The following is a 16,970-nucleotide window of genomic DNA, read 5'->3' as shown; positions in this document are numbered from 1 at the left end:
AGGGAGTATTTTGAGACAGATTAATGGCAATGTGTCTTTTATTGTATTTTTTTAATTTAAACATTTGCTGTATTTTTTGATCACACCTTGTATATAACCGCAAACTTAATTCATTTCAAGAGGCCATTTTTGCTGTTTAAATTTATCAAAATAGGTATTGTTTAGGGTCTGGGAATGGATTAATTCACCTTTCATTATTCTAATGGAGAAAATTGATTCGGGCTTTGAACTATTCAAACAGCCTCCCAAAATGAATTCAGTTTGAAGTATGAGGCACCACTGTAATGTGCTTGAATCAACCTGAAACCATCCCCCAGTCCATAGAAAAATTATCTTTCATGAAACCAGTCCCTGGTGCCAAAAAGCTTGGGGACCACTGCTCTAGGACAATGGATCACAGCATTGATCGGCTGTCAAATTTTGGCATTGCTGCTGAATTTTAGCAGCAAATCACTGCTTTTTCTCACTGTCCTAGCAAACACTAATTGCATTGCACAAGTATTGGTTTAGGCTAGCAGCATGTCATTAGCACTAACATCAGGGCACAGTTGGATACAATCCTATGGTTTTCTCTTGCTTCCTCTTCAAGATTCAAACATCTCTGCTGCAAATCCTTGAAATTAATTGGGAGAAAGGAAACAGCATCCTCAGATTGGAAGTAACAGGATTTTGTACAAACTTCTGAACAAATTCTGTTGTTGCAAGATATCCCTCCAGTATTGATTTTCTAAATTAAGTTAGATGTGGCTGCCTAGCTGTAAGGCATCAAGGATGAAGTAAGTCCTGCTGTAATAAAAACCATCCATAACAAAAATATGTGCTTACCAACTAACATACAGATGAACAGTAACAAAAGTTATTGCTAGAATGTTTAGTTATGGTTTAAAGGACCCTTGCCATGTAAGATATCCAAAAGCCAGAAAAGGCTTAACAGATGAGACTTAATAGAAGGAAAACAGACAAAAGAGGGTATCATTTAGGCAATATAAGTCTTCTTATTTTTAGATTAAGAATGATGTGATACCTCCGACTTTGGCACAAATTCAGGAAGGCAAAAGCCAAAACAAAACACAATGCCAGTCAAGTTTAGTCAAAGTGACTGCATGATATATCTTAGGCTAAGGCTTAAGTCAGATCCATCATTCAGCAGTGAATTTCCTGTCCCCTACGAGAATTAAGGCCAAAGCTACACATGGAAATACATGGATTTGTTTAGTTATTGTATTCGTATCCCAGCTTATTTCCTGCAATGAACCCAAGGTGGCTTGCATAATCCTCCTCACTATTTTATCCTTGCGACCCTGTGAGGTGGGGTTAAACTGAGAGCCTAACCTTAACCCTATTCCCAATGTTGGGGCTCAAAAGATCCATGGAATGTCCCATGTCGGTTGCCTCAAAGAAGGAGGGCTTTCAGACTGGTGAATAGCCGTTTCCAGGAAACCAGTTCTTTGGCATTACCTCATGCACGGTCTGTCACATGTGTTCCACATGTTAACTCAACACATTCAGCTTAGATTTAAATGTGTCTAACTTTCTGTGCAATTCAGTACATGGCTAACCATGCCTAGACCCACTACATTCAAATGGGAGTTGAATCTACTCATCTAGGGCCTGCAATATATACTTCATGGCAGGAGCTCTGGAGTCCTTCTGTTCTTATTACAAGAAAGATACTGGCAGAGGCACAGCATGTTTGGAATTATTTATAGCGGGGATTTTAGGCTGCTCTTGCCAAAACTAGAATTAACAATACTTGAAACCAAAAACAATTTAAAGCACGATTATTCCGTGGTATTGCATAAATGATTTAATGGAGGGTGCTGTTTGGCAGCTAATATATTTCTTAGACAAAAGATAGGTGTTATATGTTTGTTGGCATTTTTCTCCAATTTTTAATATGTATGTTTGCAATAGCTTTACTCACATCACATTACAAGGTGAAAGCAAGGTGAAAGGCATACTCGCTCTGTCCTTCTGTGGCATTAGCACATGTGTTCTAGCTGCCTTCCTCCTGTTTTGAAGGTGAAGTTTTCCAGCAGGTGCCTTCTTTACTTGTGGTGGCTTACAATGTGATTTCATGCCTTGCTTTTTCAGGGTTCTGAACTTCATGGAAATCCTCCATGAATAGAGAACTCTCTCTGATGGAAGGGCTCACCTTCCCAAGACTTGGAAGGTGACCAGGCAGGTGATGGAGACACAATAGAGGTTTGGGGACACACAGGCTTTTTCCTGGTCAGCTTTTATTTATTTATTTTACATAGAAGGGGCTGGTGTCTTCAGGAATGTACTGGTGCCCACAGGTATCATCTTGCCTGTCTATGGGCTGTATTTATAATATGTTCATCCTAGCATTGGTCTGCTTTGTATATTTGAAATATGAATAAATTATTTTAGAAACCACAAAAAAGTGAGAATACATTTCTCATCAGAGGAGTAGAGAAGCCAACCAAAGCAAGGTATCATCCAATGATACATCAATGCCTTTCGCTGAATGGCATGACAGTTTTAGTGAAGCATAGATGCTTGGTGCTGCCAGCTGGACTCATTTCTGCAAGTGAGGCATCCCAACAAAAAATGCAATATTGTCTGTTCAGTTAATCTGAGCCATACAGTTCTAGAACAGTTTAATCCACTTTGCAAATAAGTTGTTTTGCACTTACGTTTGGACAATTTGTGCTTTACGCTGTACTGCCTGAATGCAAGCGATAGCAGCTGGCAGCACTTTTAACATGAACCAGCTGAAAGAAGACTGTTAAGTGCTTGTCGAACATTATTACAGAATTGTTGAAGCTTAACAAATCCACTTTGGGTTTATAAATTTTAGTTGGCACATCTCCTTTTACCCTTAATATACAAACAACTGAATAGACCTGAGGTCATTTCTCAATACGTCAAGGCTTCACAGGACACAAAAACAGAAATAAATTTAGTGGAAGTATGTTTCATTACACTTTTAAATGTCAATGAATACTTGTTGGTGCCATTTCTGTCTTCTAAAATATAATAAAGTTTAATAAAGCCATGTTAAACAAGGCATACACATGCAAACATTCAACCCTTTGCATTACTTCATGTTTGAAAAATCATGAGAGAACATAATCGTGTCACCAAGCACTGGATACCACTGCAGAAACCTTTCTCCCTTTAGGTCCACAGACCAAGTCCAGTCCTCCTGTGAAAAGCCAGACAGCCAAGTGCCCTTCCCACAACTGCAACTCCTTTTATCTAACCATTGTTCCTTTAGTGAGTCTTTGACTTGTATTTTTCCATTATTTGAAAAGCTATACATGTCTCTCCTAAAGCTTTAGATGATTTCCTCTAAGAGGAATTTTGGGGCACCATTCAGAAATGCAAACAATTCTTTACAAAAATAAACGCAGTGGATTGCAAGGGCAGGAGGAATTCCAAAGAGCCTCATTGATGACTGTGTAGAGTCAATGGGCACAAAATTCACACTGATCTTTGGGTTGTGGAGGGGAGAAAGACTATCCTGGTCCCAGAACTGCCCTATCAGTAGATGCCTCTTCTTAAATGTCCTAACAAAATGTATAGAAAGCAAACCTGGGCAAAAGAATAAAGAAAAATGAAGCATGAATGAAAGGGCAAAATATCTCACATTCACTCTGATTTGGACACCACAATTGCCCCAGTTCCATCAGAGGTGTCCAGTACACAGTCTGATCGTTTTACTGGATCAATTTCCCTTATTGTGGCCAGATGATGTGGACATGGTGCTTGGACAAGTCCAGCCCACCACTTGCTCACTTGACCCTTGCCCATCATGGCTTATTATGAGATCTAGGGAGGGGGTCCGCATCTGGGTGCAAGAGGCTGTTAACACTTCCTTGAGACAGAGAGTGGTGCCAGCCCCTTTAAAGGCAGCTGTGATAACACCACTCCTAAAGAAGCCAGGCCTGGACCTGAGTGATGAGAATAATTTTAGACCAATATTCAATATCCCCTTCCTGGGCAAGGTGATCGAGCAGGTGGTGGGCTGACAGCTCCAAACACTTTTGGAGGAAACTGATTATCTAGACCCATTTCAATTGGGTTTTCAGCCTGAGTTCAGGACAGAGATTACCTTGGTTGCCCTGTGGAATGACCTTTGCCAGGAGATAAGATGAGGGAGTGCGACACTGTTGATTCTCCTGGATCTCTCGGCGGCTTTCAATACCATCAACCATGGTATCCTTCTAGAATGGCTGACCGAGTTGAGAGTAAGGGGCACTGGCTTGCAATGGTTCCTACCTGGCTGACCGGTTCCAAATGGTGGTGCTGGGGGACTGTTGCTCTACACCATGGTGACTGCATCATGGAGTTCTGCAGAACTTGATTTTTTCACCCATGCTTTTTAACATCTACGTGAAACCGCTGGGTGAGGTCACCTGGAGGTGCGGGCTGATGACATCCAGCTCTACCTCACTTTTTCATCTGATCCAGGCGAGTTGGTAGCTGTCTTGAACTGGTGTCTGAACTCAGTAATGGGCTAGATGAGGGCCAATAAACTGAAGCTGAATCCAGGTAAAATGGAGGTCCTATTGGTGGGCACTCCCACACTCCATCTAGATAATTTTTGACCTACCCTGGATGAGGTTGTATTAAAGGAGATGGTTCGTAGCTTAGGGATGTTCCTGAACGCTGAGCTCTCCCTGGTTTCTCAGGTGTACTCGATGGCCAGGAGCACCTTCTGTCAGCTTCAGCTGATTTCTCAGCTACATACCTACTTGGAAAGAGTGGAGCCTTGCCACAGTGGCCCATGTGCTGGTGACCTCTTGCCTGGATTACTGTAATGCACTATACGTGGGGCTACATTTGAATGTCCAGACATTAGAATCAATGCAGGACAGAGCGGTGCAGCTGCTTACAAGGACTGGCTGGTGAGAACATATTATACCAGTCTTTCGTCAGCTGCATTGGCTCCCTGATCCAGTCCAGGCCTAATTCAAAATATTACCTTTGACATACAAAGCCCTAAACAGCTTGGGACCAGGGTACCTGAGGGAGTGCCTTTCTCAATATATTCCTACCTGTCCACTTAGATCTTCTTTGGAAGTCCTCCTCTGAATGTCCTCTCCTAGTGAGATCAAAGGGGAAAGGGCTCAGAGGCGGGCATTTTCATCATTAGTGCCTGGACTATGAAATTCACTCCCCAGGGATTTACAGCTAGTGCCAACTCTTCTTTCTTTTAGGAGCCAGCTGAAAACTTTTTTATTTAAACAAGTTTTTGTTAATTTAGTTTAATTTAATCCTTTTATATCTTTTTATGGATTATTTATTTTAATTTAATTTTGGTTAATTTATTGATTGTATTTTTGGGGTATGTGGGATATATTTTATTATGAGTTGTTTTCTATTATTTTATTGTTTTATCTATTTTATCTGATTATTGTTTTATTGTATTCTATATATGTTTCTATACTGTTTTAGCATTTGTAAGCTTCCCAGAGAACCTTCAGGTTATGAGGCAGCATAGAAATGGAAAGACAGACAGACAGACAGACAGAGGAAATAATAGGAAGCTTAAATGTTTCCCTAATTTCTAACAGCTGATCTCCTGCTGCATAAATCAGGAATTTTTACAATCTCAGAACATCTGAATACTGTTTCTAAGAACTCAAGACAGGCAAACATCTGTATTGTTTTTGTTTTAACTCAACTGAAAAGTATGTTATCCCTTTGAGTTCTAATGCTATTAGTTGCCTTTTGAAATGAAGCCATTAAGAATTTTCCCTTATCTTTTAATGAAGGCAAGGAGCCACCAAGCAAAGACCCACAATGTCACATTTATAAGCCAAGAGAGGCCAGGCTCTTGCTTCCCCATAAGTAACTAGAGTTCTTTAAAATGAGCTATTTTTTCTTCGTGCCTGTAAAGATGTAATTTTATAGCCTGCCATTGAGGGTTTAAAGCTTCAAACAGCCAAGGAATTCATCTCAGTGCCAGAAAAAGAGAAAATTATGCTCCTAAAATTAAGCACAATATTCCCTAGTGCCAACAAGGGAGCCTATCTAAGCACAGATTAAATGCAGCTTGAAAATTCTCTCAAATGCCAAACATTCTTCACTGTGACTATTTATTATTGTTTGCTCTAGATGCTTTGCAAGTTTAAGAAAAATTACTTTGCCAGGCTCCAAAATTCCTAAGCATTGCATATTTGAGCTTTAAAGATAGTTCCTTGGAAAAGGAAATACTTTTACCCTGGCACAGATTTTAAAATGCAATATTAGAAGCAGAAATGTGCAATCATTTTTCAGCTATCAACACACCACCCAAGGCAATTCTATTATGGTAAAGAGGTTCTTCGCATGTATTCCCCCCACAAAGCAAATTCGCCATTTTAACTGAACATATTAGACCAGTATCTAAAAAGATGTGCACACACATATGCAAATATTGGATTACAGAAAATGTGCCAGAGATCTGGAATGGACAATTCCCCAATATATATGTTTGTTCTCTATAATGTAGAAAGTAGCCTTTAAGATACAGCCCAAAATAATCAAAGGAATTCAAGTGCTGATACTCCAACACCTAAATACAAACAGTCCCTGAGTTTTGAACATCTGAGTCATGAACAACCCATGTTTATGAACTGTCATAAAGTCTATTAATTTAAAAAAAAACAATACTGCAGGAAATCATCACCATAGAGCATGGGTCCTCAAACTATGGCCCGTGGGCCGGACTGGCCCCACCATGCCAATTTATCCAGCCCGCCTTTTGATTATGCCAGGCCGGGGTGGCTGGTCCCGTGCCCGCCTAAGAGTTGCAGGACTCATTCCTCTCTTAGCATGTTTAGGATTATATGCTTAGTTGTTTTCAAGGTAAATGTTTACTCTGCTGCACCCAGTTTTCTTCTGATCAAACAGGATGGCTTTTTACAGAACTCGAACAGTAACTGTAGCATATACTCTAGATAACTATTTTTGCTCTATTCTTGGCCCTCTGCTTTCCAGCTTTTTTTTCTTCTCTCTTGATTTCACCTTTGCTGTGCTGTATCCTTGGAACCCTCTTCTATTCTCAGCAAGATCAACTCCTCCTTTTTACTGTCAAATTCATTGAAAATCAGTAATAGCCTCATCTTGCTTTTCCTTCATGAGTATTCTAGATCAGCAATTGGTACTTTAAGGCCCTTCATTTACAATTCCCTATCTTTGTATTTTATGAGACTTTACATTTGCTTGTTTGCTTAATCTTTTTAAGCAAACTGGGCATAGGCCCAGTAAAATGGTAGACACATTAGAAATAATAATAGGTAAGGAATAATGCTGATGAGTTAAGTAGACTTCCCATTCAATTCCACCATATTTACTTAGAAGTAAACGCATTTGATTTCAAGGAGGTTTCAACTTTAGATAGTTGTTAATATTAATCAACTCCAAAATTAGTACTGGAAGATCCCAGAAGCTATGCAAGTACACTTAAAGAAAGATACTTCAAAGCAATACTGAGTAGCTATTTGATTAGTTTAACTTCATTTCTTCTAGATAAGCTATATATTTTTGTACAAACTGGACTTAACATACCTATAAAAGACTTCCTTTCTCCTCCAGGCTTCTGTTAAAAGAAGCCCAGCCAAAAATGCTATGTCCTTGACAAGAGACATTTATCCAACTGAAGTTCTTATTCTAGAAATCTGTTGGGGAATGGGGTACTTCTGGGATAGCATTGAAAAATGTTTCTTCATTTTCTAAGAAAGGGATCAGGTAAGTCAAGCATGGCTTCTGTCCTGTTTTAAAACCCTTCCCTAAATGCATTATTTGAGTCAAGTGAAAATAAAATTACCCATTTTTGTTTTTATTTTAAGCAGAAGCTCAGACAGTTGCAGCTGTCAGCCTCAGCTACTGCTTCCAAAAATCCCTGCTGTGCAAACTTTCACGACAGGCCCTTTGAAAGCAACTCTGCTCCCAGGGAAAGATTTATACAAAAGCAAATATACAGTCAAATGTGGCATTTAAGAAGAAAGGCATCTTTAATTACATGGCTGAGGCACTGAATAGTTGAAAACATCAATAACATTTCAAAAAGGAGATGTCTGAAAAGGGAGGTCTTTCTGTGCGGACCAGAATGTACCTGATGGCTAAAAAAAATAATCCACTGGTCGCAATCAATTGAGTAAGATGAGATTCTGGCCGCAGGGTTCAGAATTTCATTACGTTCGCACAGACATGTAAAATTAAACAAAGGAATTCTATATTGTACAGATTAGGCCATGTGAAATTTTGAAAGTGACGGCTTATGATATTCATTTTCATTGGCAATTAGTTGAGTTTTAGAATCTTGGGCGCTGGAGGGGTTTTTTTAATGTTTTGTAATTAACAAAGGCAGCAGGCGGCCCAATTACATAACTGTGTCACATTGCCACTGTGAGCAATGTGTAGGCATCCAAACCCTACCGAGAAAAAACTCTGAACCTTTCCTTTGACAGTACACAGAAAGCAAGTGCTTCCTCCCACCCTCCATTTCTAGAAGCCTGCCAGTTGGGAAGAATGTGTGGAGAGAAGCACACACACCCTGTTCATTTCAGTGCGCAGCCCTGAAGGTGGTTGCAGTTCCTCACAATGTTGTGACAGATCAGCGAAGAACTGGCTCTGGTAGCTCAACCCACACTAAGATCATGCCTCTCTCTAGAAACCTGAAGAATAGGTGAAGAAAAAAGAACACCTGGAGTACAAGAGTCCCATTTCACACAAAGCACCAAATATGGGGCATTGCCATTTTCCTGTTTTCCTTTGTTCATTATGGATTCAGTACAGACTTCACAATCGGGGGCTCCCTGTCAGGATAAGACCAAGCATGAAAAGATGCAACCGAGAAGGTGCATTTGAGACTTTCTCCATGAAGGCAAAGGGACTTTTGTATGCATTGCTATCTTAAAATGGTATTCTTTCCCACTCTTATTACAGACATAACGCGCTCTTCAGCTGCATTACAACTGTTCAGGGAGTCATTCATTTGGATTTTCTGATTTTTGTGAGACTAATATGTTGTCTACAACACAGCAGTATTGTAGTTTAATACATTAAAAACAAAAACAGGAAATTGCAAGTTTTGGGCTCTATGCATTTCTAATGCTGGTGAAGAGCATTATTTCCCTGTGAGATTACTTCCTACATTCAAAGAGCAATAATTCTCACAATAAACTGATTGTGTGATAGCAATTGTTTGCATTAGAAAGAAAGATAGAGAATATCCCTCTTGTCTGTGCATCTACACAGGATATACCCTTTCGCCATGCCCCACTACCTGAAAATAGGAAGACAGGAAACTACCACGATTTTTCTAGATAAGAAACGCTGCCATTTGGCGATGCTAAACACTTCAGAAATATAATTATAAAGATGAAATCTATGAGGAAGAGAGGAACAAAGAAGGTATCAACAGGCTGACACACAAAGAATGTGGATGAATAACAGGTTTCTGGAAATATATACTGACCTTGAAGTTGTATTAAAAGGCAAACACGTCCTCCATCCCATAAAGTCTTAGCACTTAATCTACAATCAGCCCTCTCCTCTTGTTCTCCCACTCGTCTTGATGGCTACTGCTACACTGCTCCATGTATCAAGAACAAAGGGTACCATCCACTGGAATCCATCCACTGAGAGGATACATTTGGATCCAGAAGAGGCCTCTGTCCCTTCAATGGGATGGTAATCCATTTCTGTCCACTCACTCTGCCCCATGCCACCTGCCATGCTGTTCTGAAGGTCCCCTTGCCCTATTAAGTACACGTGTGGTGAGGAGCTGCTGGGGGAAGGATGGCATTTGTAATACCTCAGACTTTTACAATCAGGATGGTAAGCAGCAATCAGCAATCCTAAGTCAGCAATCACTTAGGAGTCAAATAAATATATATAAAATAGTTAGCTCTTCAGTGAGTGACATGATTAAATAAACAAATCACTATGTACACCAAATACAAACTCTTCCCATAAATCACTAATAATTACAAAATACAGAGTTACAGCTATTAAGAGAGGTTCCCCAGTTTTGTGAACATTGCTGGCCTTTGGGACTGAGGGTCACCATTTCTCATAAGCTAACAGCTGCTCTGCCTGCCTCATTCTCTTTGACTGGGTTTGCATGATCCCTGCACACTTTCAGAACAAGCCCTTTAAAAGTAACTCTGTTCTCAGGGAAAATTTTGCACAAAAACAAATATACTGTTAAGATGCCCATGGATGCCACCTTTAACATTCAAACTGTGGCTTGTTGTGTCATCTGAGCCTAGCAGGGGTGAGTTGTGCATGGGTTATACCCACCCTCACACAACCCTGCAACAGGGCATGGGTTCCTTGTGGATTGCCTAGCCATTGCACAACCAACCCTTGCTGGGTTCAGATGACACAACAAGCCACAGTTGCAGCTTGAATAGTGAAAATGGCTGCCGGCAAGCACCACACCCCCCCCCCCCCATCACCTAAATAAGCTGCAGCAGGATACTTGATCATGTAAACAGGGCCTCTTTTCACCATTCTCCTGTTTCCCTACGCTTTCTCCTCAACATCTCCCCTTCACTCTGTTGCCTTTTCTTGTCTTTCTCCTCAAATGCTTTTCCTTCTTTGGCCTTCTTTAGTACCCTTCCCACCACTCCTCCAACCATAGGTAGCACAAGGGCATGCCACACTCTTTAATCAAAAAGAGAAGAAAGTAGAAATAAAACCATCCTCCTTCCTTCCAGTTGTGCATCTTTGTTATCATACTTTGTTCTAGAAACCTGTGAGTAACTCAAAGGACACCCTCTCTATATTCTTGTAAAGCAAGGCTCCTATAGCAAGATTAGGTTCCAGGCAGTGTTCTCTTTGCCTAGGACTGCCTTTTGAGAGAGTGTCCAGAAATTCAGCTGGTGCAAACTGCAGAGACTAGGCTACTGATAGAAAGGCATTGGACCATGTATATTGCTGGACCTATGGTGTGGGGGTGGAATCTACACCAGAACTTTTACTGGGCTTTCCAATAAACTGAAACCAACCTCCTCATGCTATTTCTGCCATTATACATCATCATCAATCTGGATTTCTTCAGACAAGTTATGATTACAGAAAAAATACACATGCATGTCACTTTTCAGTGTATGCTAAATTTGCAGTACTGTTTCAGGGTTAAGTATGCCTTCAGCAGGTGGTGTGCTGGGGAAGAAGAATGCAAAATAAGAAGATGTCTTAGCAAGTTATTTAAGAACAAACAAATGTATTATATTTGCCAATAAGTGCATGTGAGGGTGTGAATCTTTGAATAAAACATTTTATTCAAAGATTCATAAAAACATTTAAGGGTTTTAATGTTTGTAAACCACCCAGAGAGCCCTCTGGGCTATTAGGGTGGTATATAAATGCAATTAAAATAATAATAACACAAATGTCTCATATTGCTTCAAGTGCTGAGGGTGAAATAACTAGCTGGCAAAACTACATTGTTTTGTGAAGAACCTGCAAATTACTGATTTCGTAAATTTCACTCTTTTGCACCAGGAAGGAGCTGTAGGTTAGAGTCTATCCCACTGCCATGTCATTAGCTTTCTATTTATTTCTGGGCTCAAATCCAAGGTACTATGAGGGGGGGACCCAAAGAAACCGGAACTGTTCTTTGGTGGGCCAGCCCATCATAGTACATGTTTCCACCACTAGATGCCTCTTGCAGGGACTCTTCTGCATCAGTCTACCAACCAGCGTCATCAACTGAAGTTGTGGTACATTTTTTTGTTAAGCGCCTCTTGTGATGTGATGGCTGTTATCAATGAACAAGCAAACACTATCAAAAGCTTGATTTTCAATTCAAAAGTCAATAATTATTTGGTGCAACTCTTCACCAAAGTCAACAGGTTGGTTCCCAAGGTATCCATCCATGAAATAAAAGTCTTTCTAATTACAAAAGAGCTTTCAGTCATTAACTGAAGTGCGAAGAAGAGAGTTCGCGTACTCCCTTTTCTGTACCGCCCCACCCCCCCGCCCCGGTATTACCTTTCCCCTGGTCTGCAGGATCTCCCACCCTCTGCAACAGATTGATTGATTGATTGGGTGGTACAGAATTACAAGAAGAATGAATTGGTGAAAACTACCTCTGCCAAAAAATGAGAAAAAAACTATTAGCTGGTGCCAAGAGTGCCTTTTCTATCAGAGCAATTACCCTTTTGGGAATATTCGTATCTAACCCTGTATTTTAAGCAACCAGCAGGATCCTTTTCAGAATCCACCCAAGTTTAAGATACCTTCATTAGCAACATGCTGGGATAAAGAGAGAACATGACCGCATAGTCTCAAAAACACAAAGTCGAACACATTTTATGTGCAATGTGACTTTAAAAGCTTCCAAGGAATGAACCACACATTTATGAGTTAAGATTCTGATTAGGTCACATAATCGGCTTTCCACTTTTATAGGAAAAATGAAAATCACCTTATGCTTTTTGAAAGAATGACAAAGCTGGATGAACTGTTGTAATCTTATTTCTCTAACCATTACATAGCACATGAGTGCTCTCATATATAAGAATACTACATTCCAAGATCTAAAAATATACTCTTTTTAAAAAGTCCCATAAACTTACTTTAAAAGACTCCAACATAATAAGAAGCAAGAAGCTATCATAGCCTGAATTAGGCAATATAAAATCTAATAAAAATCCTATAATTTAGGCTAGCAAATGCAACTTTCTCCAGAAGGTTAATAATCCTTTAAAGCATGTTATCTTTTAAGGCTTTACACTCTTTGGGGGGAACTGAATAGAATATAAGGGTCTGGAAAGAAGGATTTTATTCTGAACCATCATAAGGATTTAAAATTACAACACACTGTACCTATACTAGGTGTACCAGTATAAATACAGTATCGAGCATGCAGACTGTTTAAGACCAAGGATAACATTTCAGATTTGTATTTATTTATTTTACATATCATAATGTGCTCTTTTAATTAAAAAAGAAAAAGTAGGCCAAGAGTATAGACAAATGAATGCCCAAGAATGCAGAGCTTGCCATGCTTTTCTGTTAAGACTTTACTCGGGAACTGCATGGCTCCAGGAAAAAGGAAACAGCTAAACTTCTGAAAGTGGAGAGAGAGAGAAACTCCCAGGTTTTCTCATCACACCTGACCTTAGCTGTACTATGATTGGCCAATCTTTGCAGTCAGGAATCAGCAAACCTCACAAGATCAAAGCCTATCAAAGTAAACTTGAGCAAATATTGTCCAATCGTTTCACCTGTCACCTCATCAATTGCAAAACTCTTTTCGTATAGCTGTACAGAAGCAAAACTGCAAGAAACAGCTTCTTGAAATTACATTGGAGGATCTGTTATGAAACAGATTTTGGTCTCTAACTCTTTTAATGGTGCTTTAGTAGGAAAGGAGATTACAAACACAGTATCAAGAGCAGAATAATCATTCACAATGGGAGACGTGTGAAAAAGAGACCCATTTCATTTCAGAACACAGGAGCAATGGCTGTGCAGGGAGGGGAAACCATTTTTGTTGCTCTTGCATAACAGGCTTCAAAAGAAGCAACATTACATTAAGTGTAAAGCTGTGGAGATGTGTTCAATATTTCTTTCACACCACTGCAAGTCACCAACTTTTGAAGCAATGCATTCTGGTCAATTATTTTTAGTTTCCCCAACACTCAGAAATTATAATACCAGAATGCTTTTCCAGCCAAATAATGCACCCTTATCTTGAGCAGCAGAATAGGGAACATTTTGACTATTCCTTCTGAAGAGTGAATTACATAGAAGCAGAATATAAAAAGCATATGAAAGCCAGACAGCCATCTCAGACATCACACAGCTCTTTCAGATCTCATGCTACTTGCTAGGAAATGAGCGATGTGCCAGTTTTACAGATGGCATAAGCCTAATTCAGGCATTACGGGAGCATCTTTAAAGAGTGGAGGAAGAGGGCTGCACTAGCCTTGTCCCCCTACATTGCCAATCTAATCATCCTGTCTGCATGGAAGACAGCGCTGTGAAGAAGGCAGCTTCGCCTGCCCATTACCCAGCCTTCTAGAGCAGGTGGAAAGGCAGGCCTCTTCACAGAATCAGGCTTCGTGCATTCAGCATGATGAAATCACGCATGAAGGGGCATGAGACTAGTGCACTCCCTTTCCTCTCCCGTTCAGACAATACAGTCTGAGAAGGCCTGGGTCAGGCTTCAAGTTGTGTGAATCAAGCCTTTACCATCAAGGCAAAAACATTCCAGGTCAAATGCCAGCCAGTTACACCCAGGCATGTCCACACACTCAGGACTATGCATGCTATGTTAGTATCACTTCTCCAGCCTGCCCATTTTCACTTTTTCTCAACAGGATCCCATGACTGTCATCCCTTAAGCAGGGTTGTCAAGGGGAGAACCTCCTCTCAGAGGTCGCTCCACCTAATGTTCCCAGCCGGAGCTCCACCTGGCACAACTACCTTTTTGCTAATTTCCTTGTTCCTACAAGATTTACACAGAGAGCCCTTCCTTTCCCAAGCACTCCTGTCCACATTACAGCAATCAGGGTATGGGAGGAACTCCCACTTGGTTTCAGCTGAGGCCTTTTACCAGCACTGATCTGCTGTAAACACTCTTTGGGAGGAAAGAGATAAAGAGGAAGGTGTTGCCAGGTGCAAAAGACAGATCAGACTTCTGTTCTGAGCAACTGCCACCTGGCTTCAGTGACCTGAGAATCCACAAGAAGCAAGCGCTGCCCCTTTCTCTTCAGTGCCAGGGCTGTTTTCTTTTTACAATTCTTTGCAATGTTCTGTGCACACTGACAACTCCCTGTTCAGCACTAGAATGCATGTTTTGCACACAGAAACTCCCCTGGCTGGAGGAGTTCCCTCTTTGAAAAGCTGGAGAGCTACTGCCGGTCAATGAGCACCACAGATGTGCATGGACCCAAAGCATTAACCAGTATAAGGCAGGAGTTGGTAACCTGGCGACCTTCAGCTGCTTTTTTTTTTAATTACAGCTCCCATCAGCTTCATCCAGCATGGCCAAAGTCCAGTAATTTTGGGAGTTATGATCCAAAAGGCACTGAGTTGTCTGTCCCTGGTGTAAGGCACCTAAAGATACACTGGATGTGTGAAGCATCCCCCGCTCAGTAGTGAAGAGGATGAAGTGAGCCCTGCTTGCAAAGAACCCTGTGGGCGTGGAAGAGCCCTATGCAGATCCAGGAGACTCGCCATGCCTTCTAGTTTACGATTCAGGAAATATATCTAGCTAATGCCTCAGGAGTTTTAAGTGGAGTATATCAGTACAGGAAAAATAAGCACTACTAGGTTTCAAATGTTGACCAACGAGCCTTCATTACTACTGTCTCCCATAACTGCTACTGTGTAGTTTGGTAGTGCATTACGCTTTCATGACTGGTATCGCAAGTATATTAGTTCTTAACACTGGTCTCTAATTAGGAATGGTTCAGGCAAGAGTCAGCTTTCTTTCAACCAAAGTGGGGTAATTTGGGGGAGTTCTCTTTTCTTTTGGGGGAGAAGTTGTTTCAGAAGTTGTTTCATTTCACTCCATTCCCAAACCTATTAGGACTTCCACTAGCTCTGAATGGTGGGCCACTTTGCCCATTGTAGGCAAAGAAATGAGACAGACAAATGAAACACTGAAGTCATAAAGGAGAACAGGGAATCCATTTAGAGAGCCATCCCTTAAATTAATAAGATGAGATGTTAATGAGCCTACTTCCCTTTGCCTTATCCAGGAAGCCTCAGATTCATCATAATTTTCCCATTTTATTTTAACTGGGAAATGTTTACTTGTTTCAGCATAAGCCAGGAGATAGTAAACTAACTTCAAGACATGGTTTAATACCCTTGTCTGTTCCACAGAGGGTACCCATAGCTTCCTAGCTCAGAAGAAAATACAAAACTACAACTAATTAGACATCATGATCTGCTTGCTTGTATCACAAAGTGTTGCATGTGTGGGTGAATGGCTCATTCATATCTTAGCATTTTAAGAGATGATCATGCAAATGCATAATTTATTCAGTCATCTTCATTGGCAAAATCAGCCACTAAACAAAATAGAGGGTCTTTCAATGATACAAGAGGAATTCATTGTTGAAATACAAGAGGATTCCATGTTCCCTTCAAATCCATCCTTTAAAGATGAGAAGGTAACATTTCATGATAATGCAGAGAGCTTTGAAGTGTATCCAGTTTGATTTATATGCTTCTAGCAAGGTGCTTCAAGTCTACTTCCATAGCCAATATCGGAACATGAAACAGCTTCAAAGGAAAGCGTTTACAAATATATCTATCACTACGTGTACAACTTTCATGGAAGGATGTTCTTCACAAGTGGTAGCCCTAGACCAACTTCTTTGGGAGTAAATCCCAGTGAAGTTAGTGGGACTTCTGCCCACCCTGCTGGATTCTGATGACAACATGGAAAAGTGCAGTCCTGTGCAAGAGCAGAAGTCCTGCAAAAATAGCTGTAGGACTAAATGGCTAAATGTGCTCAGGGTTGTATCCCAACTGGGCAAAGCTGGAAGTATCCCTCTCTCTCTAGAGAGGTTGTGCACAGCTTACTCTATAGCTTACTATTTTACTCTTTTCTTTTTTTTCCTTTGATGTCTATCACTTTGGAGCTGTATATTTTAACTTTACTTTTTAATGAGAAATACTATTTTCTTTTTTTAGAAATTCAAGAATACATTTTTTCCAAGCAGAAAAATGTACTGTTGTGCATGGATATGCAGCAAGTATACACTTACCAAGCTTCAGGCAGCAAAAAGGAATATTCATGTGGAGAGGTGGTCTCTGGAAAATTAGAGAGAATTGCCAACCGATGCGGAAGCAAGTCAGATCCATGGTACGTGAACAAAATCTCCAGTGCTCTTACATTGCTTTCCTGTGCAAATAGTTCAGTTTTAATATTTGAGAAGCAGCTTATGGATCTTGCTATTTGATAATTAGCCTTATCTTTAAATTATGGAAGGCTGCATAGTGTGTTTAAAAGAGGATTATGCAACCTTCCAGGTTTT

The 16,970-nt window shown here is 40.4% G+C and overlaps 1 protein-coding gene across 4 annotated transcripts in view; it reads right to left on the bottom strand.

Annotated features, from left to right (window-relative positions):
* NBAS (NBAS subunit of NRZ tethering complex) overlaps positions 1–16,970 on the bottom strand; it is a 176,744-nt gene that overhangs the window by 116,178 nt on the left and 43,596 nt on the right. For all 4 annotated transcript variants that reach the window (XM_044417846.1, XM_044417865.1, XM_044417835.1 and 1 more), the window contains exon 21: positions 16,701–16,837. In XM_044417846.1, coding sequence (XP_044273781.1) covers positions 16,701–16,837 — 137 coding nt within the window. The remainder of the gene's footprint in view (positions 1–16,700; positions 16,838–16,970) is intronic.

This window comes from Varanus komodoensis, unplaced genomic scaffold (assembly GCF_004798865.1).
Source record: "Varanus komodoensis strain SLA01 unplaced genomic scaffold, ASM479886v1 scaffold10, whole genome shotgun sequence".
Taxonomy (NCBI): Eukaryota; Metazoa; Chordata; class Lepidosauria; order Squamata; family Varanidae; genus Varanus; species Varanus komodoensis.
This window is presented reverse-complemented; position numbering and strand designations above follow the sequence as displayed.